Genomic DNA, 14,630 nt, shown 5'->3' with positions numbered 1-14,630 from the left:
TCTTGATAATCTCCTCCATGCACCCCCCCCCTCCCCCCTGCCCCTGAAATATATATACTCCTGTAATGCTGGCCTCTTGAGCATCCCTGATTTTAATTGCTCCACCGTTGGTGGCTGTACCTTCAGCTGCCTCGGCCCATACTCTGGAATTTCCTGCCTAAACCTCTCCACCTCTCTACTTCTTTTTCCTCCTGTAAGATGCTCCATAAAACCTACCTCTTTAACCAAGCTTTTGGTCACCTGCACTAATATCTTATATGGCTCTGTGGAAAATGTTGTTTCATAATGCTGCTGTGAAGCGCCTTGGGACGTTTTACTATGTTAAAGGCACTATATAAATACAAGTTGATGTTGAATTACTTTGAAATACACTGATTGATATAAAAGCAAATGTGGCAGCCATTTTGTGCACAAATAGATCCTACATGCAGCAATTAGATACATGACCAGTTAATCTGATGCTTTACAGTGTTGGAAGATTATTGAAAAAGAAACAAAGATTATTGACATTTGGTACAGCCTTCGTCACTCTTTTGCATGTCATTTATTCTCCACATAATTTCTCTACCACCCTCTATCCTAGCCTCATTTGAAGTGTCTGAAGTTTATTTCATTTTGAATTGTCTTCATTGTGTGATCATTGCCTATATTACTGGCTATCTAGTTTACATTTGTTGCTCTTTCCCCCCCCCCCCCTCCCCATGTCCTCGCTTTAATAAACCTTAAATAATATTCAAACTGTAGCAATAGAAATTATACTATGGAGTGAATAAGAAAAGTCTTGTACACCATTGATGGGTTCCCAAAATGATAATCAGGCTGTCTTTGATGTGTATCCTAAGGATGCTTCTCAATCTTTCAAAACACTACCGTAGAAGGATAACATGGGCAATTCAAATGTAAACAGACCAAATACCTGAAGACACTAAGATTAAAAATAAGCTCTTTGTAAACAAATATGAAACTCTTGTACCACACTGTCATTTCTATAATTTAAGAATCATCATATTTAAATGTTATCTTATCTTAAATATATGACTAACAGAAGTCAATGGGAAGAATGTTCTAGGTATGTAGCAATCAACAGGAGATAAAGTGAAAAAGGCTGTGACCCAAAAGATCTGTTGAATCCAAACACTTATTCACTTATTAAAATGATATATCTTTACCACTTTAAAACTAATGACCTCATGTTGTTTCGTTCACTGCATTGGCAAATATGGCTGAAGGTTTTTGTAAATCATTGGCTGCAAAAATAATACTTTGTTGGCTGTAAAGTGCTTTGGGACATCCTGAAGTTGGGAAAGGTATATAAATGCAAGCTTTTTCTTTATTTCTTTCCAAATCTTCATTCACCATATTGGATGCAGAGTACATTAGTGCAGACCAAGAATCAAAAACTGTTGGGCTTTGGGATCATATGTCTGATGTTTGCAGCTGTCGGCCAGAGTTGCATTGGTTTATGTTAATTTAAGTGTTGTAGACGCAGGTATTGAGAATGCAACATGCATCCTGCTTATATAAGAGAACTGGTTGTGTCTGGCTCCTCTCCCTCTTGCTGAACAGATTCTACACTGTTACAACCACAGTGTCTCATGAGAAATGACTGCTGAATTGTCTTCACTGATGATAAATATATTGAGATGATGAGAAGAAAAGGTGCAGTTGCAGCAACAATTATGATGCCAGTGGTCCCTGATAAAATGCAAAAAAATAGTCACCAATTGGGGCGAAAAAAGCTGTCATGAAAATAAAATAAAAATACACAACTTAATAACTAGAACACGCAATAATATTTGAATGTTACCTTTTCCAAGGAATGAATGTACAATACCAGTTTTGTTTACATGAAATGCTTTTGGTAAAGATGCTAAATTAGGCTCCTTTGAGCAGTTAAAAAGAGTGAGTGACAATTGGCTCATCCAGAGTCCTCGGAGGCTGTTGGGACTGTCACACAACATATCCAGCTGTACCTGCAACTGTGAAGAACAAGAGCCCAATATTACAGCCTGTATGAAAACTGGAATATACATGGTGTACATTTGTTAGTATACTGAACCAGAGCAGATAAAAAGAACATCTAGGCATAAGTGACCATAATATATTACACTTTAAGATGATAATTGAGAAGGACATAAGTATGATGAAAACCAGGGTAATTGGAGAAAAGCTGATTTTGAGGGGCTGAGAATAGAATGTGGGAAAATAAAATGGGCAACAATATTGGCAAAAAAAATGAAGAACAACAGCAATGGGAAACATTTAAAATGGTGTTCAACAGGGTGCAGGAACAATATATTCTGCTAAAAGGAAAGAACAAACTAAACATTAATGAGACACCAAAGATGAATAAAGCCGTAAGGGAACAATTGAGGATAAGGAAAGAGGTGTAGATTAAGTACATAGACAGCAGGGGAGTGCATGATAAGGGAGAATAAGAAAAGATTAGGAGAGAAGTCAAAAAAAACAATTAGGAAGCCAAAGTTGAACTATGAAATTAAATTATCAAGGAACATGAACCAAAATTTGAAAATATTTTACAGGCACATCAATTTTTTAAAAAAAGAAGGTTTAGATGGGACTAGAGCCATTAAGGGCTTCAAGACAGAAAGCAGAGAGTAGGGGTAAAAGGTGGGTAAAGCTGTGAGGAAGGAAAGGGGATAGCAGCTCAGCTCCTCTTCGTGAGTGGCTCAACTATCGTGGCAGAAGGTGGGTAGTGGTGTTCCACAAGGATCAGTGCTGGGACCACTGTTGTTCACAATTTATATTAACGATTTAGACTTTGGAATCAAAAACACAATTTCTAAATTTGAGGATGACACCAAATTGGGGGTGATAGTCAATAATGAGGAGGACTCGAAAAAATTATAGGAGGACATTAATAAACTTGCAGAATGGGCATATTATTGGCAAATGAAGTTCAACACAGATAAATGTGAGGTATTACATTTTGGTAGGAAGAATAGGGAGGTCACTTCTTGGGCTCAATTTTGCCGAGGTCATTTGCGCAATTTTTTTGACGCGTGCCGTTTTTTCTGGCGTATTTATTTTTCCAAGTTTCCCCCTACCATCTGCGCAGGCATAACTGACTCAGTTATGATTTTTCTAGGCCAGTTTTTTTTTTTACGTCAGAGGGGGTTCCCTCATGTCATGTTTTCAATTTTTCGCAGTTTGGCCAACATTTTTTCCTCCTAGGTCGGCGTATCTGGCCACTCTCGAAAAACCTTCTGGCCACTTAAGAAATTCACAAATCGGCGCTGAAAGACACCATTGTTTTTAAATCAAAGATTTTGGAGGGAGCCAAGAAGACTGTCAAAATCAATAATAAAGTTCAACCTTTTTGTACCTGTCAAGGTAGAAGTGCAAATTTGTTGGATTTCAAAAGTTTTCTCTTTTTTTTTTACTCACTCAAGTACCACCACCGAACATCTTGAAGCAGGGCTGGAGGGTGGTAGCTTTGACGGCAGAATCGGCCCCGCGCCCGGACACAGGGGCTTAGGGCTTGGCTACACAACAAGCCGTGGGGAGGGGGAGGAGAGAGAGAGAGAGAGCGAGGTGCCGATCAGAAGGCTTCGAGCCCGGGGAGCGAGATGTCTATCGGAAAACTTCTGCGCATTGAAGACTGCAATCAGTGTGGGGGGGGGGGGGTGGGGAGGAGGAGAGAGTAAGAGAAAAGTCACAAGTCCAATTAGTTAAGGCGGGGAGAGAGGAGAAGTCACAAGACCTTTGGGTGGTCCATCCATACAGACCATGGGGAGACCATGTGAACCTGTCCTGCCTGCCTGCTTTCCTGCCATTTTGAGCTTCTTTCAAAGGTTAAATTTAAGTATGGGGGCAATACTGACAATGCCATATCTTGTGCAAGCCTTCTGCATCATGGTGCTCTGTAGGAGACAATTGATTTGACTTCATTGCATCAGGAACATCGGAGCCCAGAGGGTGCTGGGCAGGAGGCCTTACCCACCTCGGTTATATCGAGACAAGCTTTTGTACCTGCACCTGAGTGATGCAGACTGTGTTAGAAGGCTGCGTTTCCGCAAAGAAGTTGTAAGTGAGATCTGTGAGTTGTCAAAGCAGACCTGCATCCTAGAAACATCAGGAGGACTGCTTTGTCAGGTGAAATGAAGGTTACAGCTGCACTTTCATTCTATGCCTTCGGATCGTTTCAAGCTACAACTGAGGATGTGTGCGCCATCTTTCAACATGCAACACATGTCTGCATTCGCCAGGTCACGGCTGCACTGTATGCGCAGAGGAATGACTTCATAAAGTCTTCATAGAGAATGACTTCCCTATGACCGCTCAAGCAATCCATGACAGAGCTGTGGGCTTCTCCAGGATTGCTGGCTTCCCAAAGTCAAAGGGCTGCATTGATTGTACCCACATCGCCTTGCGAGCAGCTTTGGAGGATTCTGAGATGTACAGGAACAGAAAAGGCTTCCACTCCATTAATGTGCAGCTTGCGTGTGACGACATGCATCATATGTCAGTTGATGCAAGATACTCTGGGAGCACCATTGATGCGTTCATCCTATGTGACAGCGTTATATCTGCCATGTTTCAGCAGCAGCAGCCAGAAGGGCAGAGCTGGCTGCTGGGAGACAAAGGGTACGGCCTCGCCACCTGGCTCATGACGCCCCTGTACGTAACCTGGATGGAAGCTGACCGTGAATACAACATGTCGCACATTGCGACGCGCAGCATCATAGAGAGGGCCCTTGGCATCTTGAAACAGCGTTTCCAATGTCTGGACCATTCCGAAGGCTACTTGATGTACTCCCCCGAGATTGTCGGTCAGTTCACTGTTGTGTGCTACATGCTGCATAACTTAGCCATCATGAGGCAGCAGCACCTGGTAGTGGAAGACCCACCTGCGGTGAGAATAGCTGACGATAATGATGTGGAAGATGCAGATGATGAGCAGGAGGAGGAGGACAACAAGGATGAGGAAGCCATGTAAATGGCTGAGGCCAATGCACTACGGCAGAGGAGGGCGGGCCATCATGCCCCTTTAATAATTGCTCAAGCCTTGTGCCAGCAGCTCATTCGTGAATGCTTTACTGATGCCTGAGGACTCAGCGACAACTATTCCACATGGACATGTTTACTGTTTGGAGCTATTCCGTAATGTCGGCATCAGGCAGCAAGTTGGAGGGCCCAGGCGGTAAGTTGGAGGGCCCTGCTTTGGGCTCTTCAGAGGCTGGTGTGGGGATCGGAGTGGGAGTAACAGTTGATTCTGTCAATGGGCGCGGAGTCTGGGCGTGTTCCCTTATTGCAGCAGCTAACTCTAACATGCCGTCCCTCATGCACCCTGACAGTGTCTCAACGAACTGCAACATCCCCCCCCCTCCCACCCCTTATGTTGAGCAAAACTGTCTGAACGACCTGCAACATTCCCTCCCTCATGGTCAGTGATGTGGTTTACACTACCTCTGACATTCCCTCCCTCATGGCCACTATTCCCTCACTGATTGTCCCGGATATTGTTCCCATTTCTCGTGTCATTTCTGTTACTTCTCCCGACAGTCCCATTACCTCATCACTCACCCCACTGATGGTGCCCAGGAGTGATCGGGTAAGGTCAATGCTCTCCCCACTCATTGCCATAATCTGAAGCACATCTGTTAGATCCTGCATCTCAGGAGAGCGCGGTCGAGCTCTCCTTCCCCTCCTCCCCACGGGGTGTGGCTCGCACCCCACCAGTGAGACCCACAGCCTGGGACGGTGGGGCCCTGGGTGTACCTCGCTGCACCCCACCACTGGGACCCGCAACCTTGGAAGGTGGGGCTCTGGGTGTGTCTCGCTGCACCACAGCACTAGGACCCGCAACCTTGGAAGGTGGGGCCCTGAGTGTGTCTCGCTGCACCACAGCACTAGGACCCGCAACCTTGGAAGGTGTGAAACCATGGAATGTCACACTAATACTCAAACCACTAGTCACAGAAGGGGCCGTCACCTCCATGAGTGGCACCTCCTCCAAAGTCAGTACAACAGTGGGAGCTTCATCCAGTGCCATCCCCTCCCCCTCACTCTCATGTTCTTAGTCTGAAGGGTGGGATTAGATGATGTTCGCCTCTTCAGGGTCGTCCACGTCTGAATCTTCTTCTGCATCATCAAAGTTGGCCTCAAGTTCTGCAGAATATAACAGAACAGTCAAATGGTTAGCAGCAGAGGAGGGTGTGTGGCATGAGTAGGCTCACACATCGCAGGCCAGGCAGCAGGCTGATTTGAAGGGCCATGATGAATTTGCAGGACTTAACCTCTTTCGAGTGTGGGCCCACCTTGTACAGTACTGATTGCTTTTTTTCCAGGCAGGACCCATCAAAGCAGTGACCCTCTCTCCCAAGGTTGTCAGTGGGTGCAGATTTGCTGGGCCTCCTCCTGTTCAAGTTCTTTCCCTTTTATTATGTGCCACCTTCCTCTGCAAAGATATGAAAACCTAACTTTTTCAGAAGGTGTCTTTCTGCTGAGTGGGACATAGAGATGGTCACATTTACAATTGTAATTGCATTGAATAAATGAAAATATTACTTACACTAACTCCTTGACCAAGGTCCTGTCATTTCTTTTTACACTGGTCTCCAGGTCTGGTGGTGGTCACCATTGCGCAGTAATCTTCTGCAACTTGGTTCCAGCGTTTCTTCTTTTCTTTGGGTGGAACATTTATGTGACCTCTGCTGGGGTCCAGCTCCTGCCATCTGTTCTCAATCACAGTAACTAGTGCCTCCACTTCTTCCTGTAAGAAATTCTTGGTCCTTGCACCGCGTTGCACCTTGTATTACTGCAGCTGCGATATTTCTAATGCTCTCACACAGCACTCAACCTTCTCACACATACAACTGGCCCTTTAAAAATGGCCGATTGCCAACTCAGAGCTGTACTTCGCATGAGCGTCCATTGCAACAACGTCAGAAACGTCGAAGGTGCAGCATTGTTTTTTGGCGCAGACAGCAGGCTCCACCCTCTGAGGTGACTGGACATGCTGCGCAGCATCAACTTCGAATTATACATCGGGGGAACTTTGGCAAATTAATTCTGGTGCATTTCTGGCCTAGAAAAACAGGCATAACTCTGGCAATATGTCAGAAAAAGGGTTTGGCTAAAATTGAGCCCATTATTTGAAGGGTGTGAATCTAGGTGGGATAGAGGAACATAGAGATCTTGGAGTACAAATACACAAATCATTAAATGTTGCGACACAGGTTAGCAAGGCCATAAAAAAGCAAACCAAGCACTAGGGTTTATTTCTAGAGGTATACAATTGAAAAGTAGGGAAGTTACGCTGAATCCGTATCGAACTTTGTTTAGAACACACTGCTTACAGTTCTGGTCGCTATATTATAAAAATGATATAGAGGCACTGGAGAGTGTGCAGAGAAGATTTACAAGGATGATATCAGAAATGCGAGGGTATACATATCAGGAAAGGATGAACAAGCTGGGTCTCTTTTCTCTTGAAAAAAGAAGGCTGAAGAGTGACCTAGTAGAGGTCTTTAAAATTATGAAAGGGTTTGATAGAGTGGATACAGAGAGAATGTTTCTGTCATGTATGTAACCAGCATACTACTGTAACCCTTATATAATTGTAACCCTCATGTAACCACTACATACTGTACACACTTAGTAGAAATGCACACCTTGACCACAGGGGGTGTACTTGTGGGAGACACTCCTTACCTGGAGATTCAGGTATATAAGGGGAGGTCCCTCGCAGGGCCAACACTCCTTGGTCCAGGTAATAAAGGTGAAGGTCACAGAGTGACTGTGTCTGCAGTACGTGCCTCATGTGATTATATTTAAGAGTTAAGGACTCAACAGTTTCCACTTGTGGAGAAGAGCATGACTAGAGGCCAAGAATGTAAGATAGTCACCAAGAAATCCAATAGGGAATTCAGAAGAAGCTTCTTTACCCAAAGAGTGGAGAATGTGGAACTCTCTACCACAGGGAGTGGTTGAAGTGAACAGTATAGATGCATTTAAGGGGAGGCTAGACAAGCATATAAGGGAGAAGAGAATAAAGGGTTACGCTGATAGATTTAGATAAGGAAAGATAGGAGGAGGCTTGAGTGGAGCATAAATGCCGACATGGATTGATTAGACCGAATGGCCTGCTTCTGTGTCGTATATCCTATGTAATCAATTTAAAAAGCAAAAACGGGCACTAAATATACTAAATCGATGAGGAATGAAAGAACTGGCATTCACATCGGCCACTGCACTCTGGATGTCACCTCAGACATGGGATTTTATTATGTAGATGAATAGCAAAAGATGTAGATCCCGGGAGTGATTTAGGGTAACAATCTTAGTGATGATACAAGCAGCAAGAGTAAACCGTGAAGTTGGAGCGGCTTATAAACCCATCATGTGAACCCTGAGATAGGTTACTACCTTGAAATCGTTCACAGGCGACCACAAAGAGTATATGCCAGGAGAAGGAATGTTTGAGAAGTGCAGGCAGCCTAAGTGCATGTGCACTGTTTTCAATAAGTCTTTGACATAGAATGTCCAAGTGGGAGATTTGCATTTGGAGGTGTGGGGCCAGGTTCCACATGGAGAATGGTCACTGAGTCACTCGGACAGCTCCAGGGAGAGGACATGTTCAGAACATTATTGTATTCTGGTCTGAATTCATTATTTGTATACGGGGAATGTTTATACTTTAGAGGGAAGGGTTAGAGTAAGAGTGCAATTGACAACAAGGGGGAAGAATCAAACATTGTAATTTTTAACATGCATACTTTCTAGACAGCCCTTCGTTGAAAAAGATGACTTCAATTTCAACAGTCTCTCATAAGTGAAATGTAAATGTACTGGTATTAATTTCAAAGATAGCTAGCAGGCTTGTACCTTTACAATGTCCAGCCATTTCTTCAGCGAGCACATGTTGGCATCACAATGAAATGGGTTCTGAGCCAGTTTAATGGCAACAGCACCACCCACTGACCGAACAATGGGATTGAGTGTCTCTTTGGAAAGGGTGACAAGCTCATTCCTGGACAAGTCCAACTGCCTTAGATTCTTCTGAGAATTGAAGGCTGATTTGCTGATAAATGTAATTCCTGACCCTGAAAGAACAATTTACAGGTTTGAAGTGAATAACAAAAATATTAATCAAAAAGTAGGTGAAAGAATTCTATATAAATGAAAAGTATAGTGAAACGATTCAAGTGTTAAACTGGGCAAAGCAGTGACATTGAGACATGTTTATTTTTTTTAATTCATGAGATGAGGCAAGGCCAGCATTTATTGTTCATCCCTTATTGCCCTTGAGAAGGTGGTGGTGAGCCATCTTCTTGAACTGCTGCAGTCCTTGCGGTGAAAGTACTCCCACATCATCATCATAGGCAGTCCCTCGAAATCGAGGAAGACTTGCTTTCACTCTAAAAGTAAGTTCTCAGGTGACTGTACAGTCCAATACAGAAATTACAGTCTCTATCACAGGTGGGACAGACAGTGGTTGAAGAAAAGGGTGGGTGGGGAGTCTGGTTTGCCGCATGCTCCTTCCGCTGTCTGCGTTTGGTTTCTACAAGCTCTCGGCAACGAGACTCGAGGTGCTCAGTGCCCTCCTGGATGCGCTTCCTTCACTTAGGGTGGTGTATGGCCTGGGATTCCCAGGTACTGGTGGGAATGTTGCACTTTATCAAGGAGGCTTTGAGGAAGTCCTTGAAACGTTTCATCTGCCCACCTGGGGCTCCCTTGCCATGTAGGAGTTCTGAGTAGAGCGCATGTTTTGGGAGTCTCGTATCAGGCATGTGGACGATGTGACGTCGGGCATGCGGCTAGCCCAACGGAACTGGTCGAGTGTGGTCAGTGCTTCGATGCTGGGGAGAACCAGTGGATGTGGTGTATTTGGACTTTCAAAAAGCTTTTGACAAGGTCCCACACAGGAGATTAGTGTGCAAAATTAAAGCACATGGTATTGGGGGTAATGTATTGACGTGGATAGAGAACTGGTTGGCAGACAGGAGGCATGGAGTCGGGATAAACGGGTCCTTTTCAGAATGGCAGGCAGTGATTAGTGCGGTGCCGCAGGGCTCAGTGCTGGGACCCCAGCTATTTACAATATACATCAATGATTTAGATGAAAGAATTGAGGATAATATCTCCAAATTTGCAGATGACACTAAGCTGAGTGGCGGTGTGAGCTGCGTGGAGGACGCTAAGAGGTTGCAGGGTGACTTGGACAGGTTAGGTGAGTGGGCAAATGCATGGCAGATGCAGTATAATGTGGATAAATGTGAGGTTATCCACTTTGGTGGCAAAAACACGAAGGCAGAATATTATCTGAATGGCAGCAGATTAGGAAAAGGGGAGGTGCCACGAGACCTGCATGTTATGGTACATCAGTCGTTGAAAGTTGGCATGCAGGTACAGCAGGCGGTGAAGAAGGCAAATGGCATGTTAGCCTTCATAGCTAGAGGATTTGAGTATAGGAGCAGGGAGGTCTTACTGCAGTTGTACAGGGCCTTGGTGAGGCCTCACCTTGAATATTGTGTACAGTTTTGGTCTCCTAATCTGAGGAAGGACGTCCTTGCTATTGAGGGGGTGCAGCAAAGGTTCACCAGACTGATTCCCGGGATGGCAGGACTGACATATGAGGAGAGACTGAATCGACTGGGCCTGTATTCATTGGAGTTTAGAAGAATGAGAGGGGATCTCATAGAAACATATAAAATACTGACAGGACTGGACAGGTTAGATGCAGGAAGAATGTTCCCGATGTTGGGGAAGTCCAGAACCAGGGGACATAGTCTAAGGATAAGGGGTAAGCCATTTAGGACTGAGATTAGGAGAACCTTCTTTACTCAGAGAGTTGTTAACCCGTGGAATTCTCTGCCGCAGAAAGTTGTTGATGCCAATTCATTGGATATATTCAAGAGGGAGTTAGATATGGCCGTTATGGCTAAAAGGATCAAGGGGAATGGAGAGAAAGCAGGGAAGGAGTACTGAGGTGATGATCAGCCATGATCTTATTGAATGGTGGTGCAGGCTCGAAGGGCCGAATGGCCTACTCCTGCACCTATTTTCTATGTTTCTATGTTGGCCTGATCGAGAACATTGACGTTGGTGCGTCTATCCTCCCAGTGGATTTGTCGTATCTTGCGGAGGCAGTGCTGGTGATACTTCTCCAGCACTTTGAGATGTCTAATGTATATGGTCCACATCTCTCAGCCATATAGGAGGGCGGGTATCTGCCCTGTAAACCATAAACTTGGTGCTAGATTTGAGGCCCTGGTCTTCAAACACTCTCTTCCTCAGGCGACCAAAGACTGCACTGGTGCACTGGAGGCAGTGTTGGACCTCGCCATCGATGTTTGCCCTTGCTGATAGTAGGTTCCCGAGGTGTGGAAAGTGGTCCACGTTGTCCAAGGCCACGCCGTGGATTTTGATGACCGGGGCCCAGTGCTGTGTGACAGGGTCAGGTTGGTGGAGGACCTTTGTTTTACGGATGTTTAGTGTAAGGCCCATGCTTTCGTATGCTTCGGTGAAGATGTTGACAATGGTTTGGAGTTCAGCCTCTGAATGTGCGCAGGCGCAAGCGTCGTCTGCATACTGTCGTTTGATGACAGAGGATGGGACGGTCTTGGATCTAGCCTGGAGGCGACGAAGGTTGAACAGGTTCCTACTGGTTCTATAGTTTAGTTCCACACCAGCGGGGTGCTTGTTGAGAGTGAGATGGAGCATTGCAGCGAGGAAGATCAACAAGAGCATTGGCGCAATGACGCAGCCCTGCTTGACCCCGGTCCGGATGGATTGGGTCTGTGGTGGATCCATTGGTGAGGATCATGGCTTGCATGTCGTCGTGGAGCAGGCGGAGCACAGTGACAAACTTTTGGGGGCAGCCGAAATGGAGGAGGACACTCCATAGTCCTTCACGATTGACAGTGTCAAAGGCCTTTGTGAGGTCAAAGAAGGCCATGTACAAGGGTTGGTGCTCTTCCCTGCATTTCTTTTGTAGTTGTCGTGCAGTGAAGATCATGTCCATTGTACCCCTTAGTGGACGGAATCCGCACTGTAACTCTGGGAGGAGCTCTTCAGCCACAGAGAGAAGACGGTTGAGAAGGATTCTAACGATGACTTTCCCAGTGGCTGACAGCAGGGAGATTCCTCTGTAGTTGGTGGTTGTGGCTAGCCACCTTCTTGAACCGCTGCAGTCTTTGTGGTAAAAGTACTCCCACAATGCTGTCATGGAAGGAGTTCCAGGATTTTGACCCAGTGATGATAAAGGAACAGCGATTTATTTCCAAGTTAGGATGGTGTGTGACTTGGAGAGGAACTTGGAGGTGGCGATGTTCTCATGCGCCTGCTGCCCTTGTCCGTCTAGGTGGTAGAGGTTGCAGGTTTGGGAGGTGCTGCCGAAGAAACCGTGGTGAGTTGCTGTAGTGCGTCTTGTAGATGGTACACAGTACACTGGTGGTGGAGGGAGGGAATGTTTAAGATGGTGGATTGGGTGCCAATCTAGCGGGCTGCTTTGTTCTGGATGGTGGCGAGCTTCTTGAGTGTTATTGGAGCTGCACTCATCCAGGGAAGTGGAGAGTATTCCATCATACTCCTAACTTGTGCCTTGTAGATGGTGGAAAGGTTTTGGGGAGTCAGGAGGTGAGGCATTCGCCGCAGAATACCCAGCCTCTGGCCTGCTCTTGTTGCCACAGTATTTATGTGGCTGGTCCAGCTAGGTTTCTGGTCAATGGTGACCGCCAGGATGTTGAAAATGGGGGATTCGGCAATGGTAACGCTGTTGAATGTCAAAGGGCGGTGGTTAGACTCTCGCTTGTTAGAGATAGTCATTGCCTAGCACTTGTGTGGCGCGAATGTTACTTGCCATTTATCAGCCCAAGCCTGAATGCCATCCAGGTCTTGCTGCATGTGGGCATGGACTGCTTCATTATCTGAGGAGTTTCGAATGGAATTGAACACAGTGCAGTCATCAGCGAACATCCCCACTTCTGACCTTATGATGGAGGGAAGGTCATTGATGAAGCAGCTGAACATGGTTGGGCCTAGGACACTGACCTGAGGAACTCCTGCAGCGATGCTCTGGGGCTGTGATGATTGACCTCCAACCACAACAACCATATTCCTTTGTGCTAGGTGTGACTCCAGCCAGTGGAGAGTTTTCCCCGTGATTCCCATTGACATAGTTTCACTTGGGCTCCTTGATCTCACACTCGGTCAAATGCTGCCTTGATGTCAAGGGCCCGTCATTCTCACCTCACCTCTGGAATTCAGCTCTTTTGTTTATGTTTGGACCAAGGCTGTAATGAGGTCTGGAGCCGGGTGGTCCTGGCATAACCCAAACTGGGCATTGGTGAGCAGGTTATTGGTGAGCAAGTGCCACTTGATAGCACTGTCGACGACACCTTCCATCGCTTTGCTGATGACTGAGAGTAGACTGATGGAGCAGTAATTGGCCGAATTGGATTTGTCCAGCTTTTTGTGGACACAACATACCTGGGCAGTTTTCCACATTGTCGGATAGCTGCCAGTGTTGTAGCTGTACTGGAACAGCTTGGCTAGAGGCACAACAAGCTCTGGAGCACAAGTCTGCAGCACGACAGCCGTGATGTTGTCGGGACCCATAGCCTTTGCTGTATCCAGTTTGCTCAGCCATTTCTTGATACCACATGGACTGAATCAAATTAGCTGGACTGGCTTCTGTGTTGTTGGGGACCTGGAGGCTTTGCAGTTAACTGCAAATATTAGTGTATACATGTCTGTCATACCTTGTTTGCAAAAAGACAATCAAAGGTTGAATGGAGTAAGTTAATTAAGTAAACAGCTTGCATACTCGATTGGTTAATATATTAGCAAACACAGTAAAAATGATTTTGTAACCGGTCCTATCAGTCAATGAATACAAAGGCTCACCAGTCATTGAAAAGTGACATTTTCTACATTTTTCCCACAGTAGCGGTGTTTGCCTTGCGGGACTTTGTGCAAAGATTCGGTTTTGGGCCTTTATACTTTACTGGACATTGTTATTAAATACTGCACACTTAATCTGGTGTCAGAACATAAGAACATAAGAATTAGGAACAGGAGTAGGCCATCTAGCCCCTCGAGCCTGCTCCGCCATTCAAAAAGATTATGGCTGATCTGGCCGTGGACTCAGCTCCACATACCCGCCCGCTCCCCATAACCCTTAATTCCCTTATTGGTTAAAAATCTATCTATCTGTGATTTGAATACATTCAATGAGCTAGCCTCAACTGCTTCCTTGGGCAGAGAATTCCACAGATTCACAACCCTCTGGGAGAAGAAATTCCTTCTCAACTCGGTTTTAAATTGTCTCCCCCGTATTTTGAGGCTTCTCCACCAAAAATGAATTGATAACGGTCAGAACTGTAAAACATTACAAATAAAAAATGACATGCTGGAAATACACATTGGGCCAGTCAGTCAGGATCTGCAGAGAGGAAAAACAACCTATTGGCCCAGAATGTGCGGGCGGATACCTACGCCGCAAATATTTCTATGAAAGTACCTGGTGGTCCGGGAGGTTCGGAGATTTGCGGTCCTGGACCTCAATGTGAAGGCCTGCGTTGAGGCCCACATATCCCAGGAGCATAGGCTCTTTGTACGCATCTCTAGGATCACATAGGCCGGCCCAACCAATAAAAGTAGGG

The 14,630-nt window shown here is 45.6% G+C and overlaps 1 protein-coding gene across 1 annotated transcript in view; it reads right to left on the bottom strand.

The window, feature by feature from the left end:
- Nucleotides 1–1,516: 1,516 nt before the first annotated feature.
- Nucleotides 1,517–14,630, bottom strand: part of LOC139232935 (leucine-rich repeat-containing protein 4B-like) — a 61,413-nt gene continuing 48,299 nt past the window's right edge. The window contains exons 5-7 of the mRNA XM_070863430.1: nucleotides 8,851–9,068; nucleotides 1,808–1,973; nucleotides 1,517–1,695 (exon numbers count right to left, since the gene is read on the bottom strand). Of these exons, the coding sequence (XP_070719531.1) occupies nucleotides 1,517–1,695; nucleotides 1,808–1,973; nucleotides 8,851–9,068 (563 nt within the window). The remainder of the gene's footprint in view (nucleotides 1,696–1,807; nucleotides 1,974–8,850; nucleotides 9,069–14,630) is intronic.

This window comes from Pristiophorus japonicus, chromosome 2 (genome assembly GCF_044704955.1).
Source record: "Pristiophorus japonicus isolate sPriJap1 chromosome 2, sPriJap1.hap1, whole genome shotgun sequence".
NCBI lineage: Eukaryota > Metazoa > Chordata > Chondrichthyes > Pristiophoridae > Pristiophorus > Pristiophorus japonicus.
This window is presented reverse-complemented; position numbering and strand designations above follow the sequence as displayed.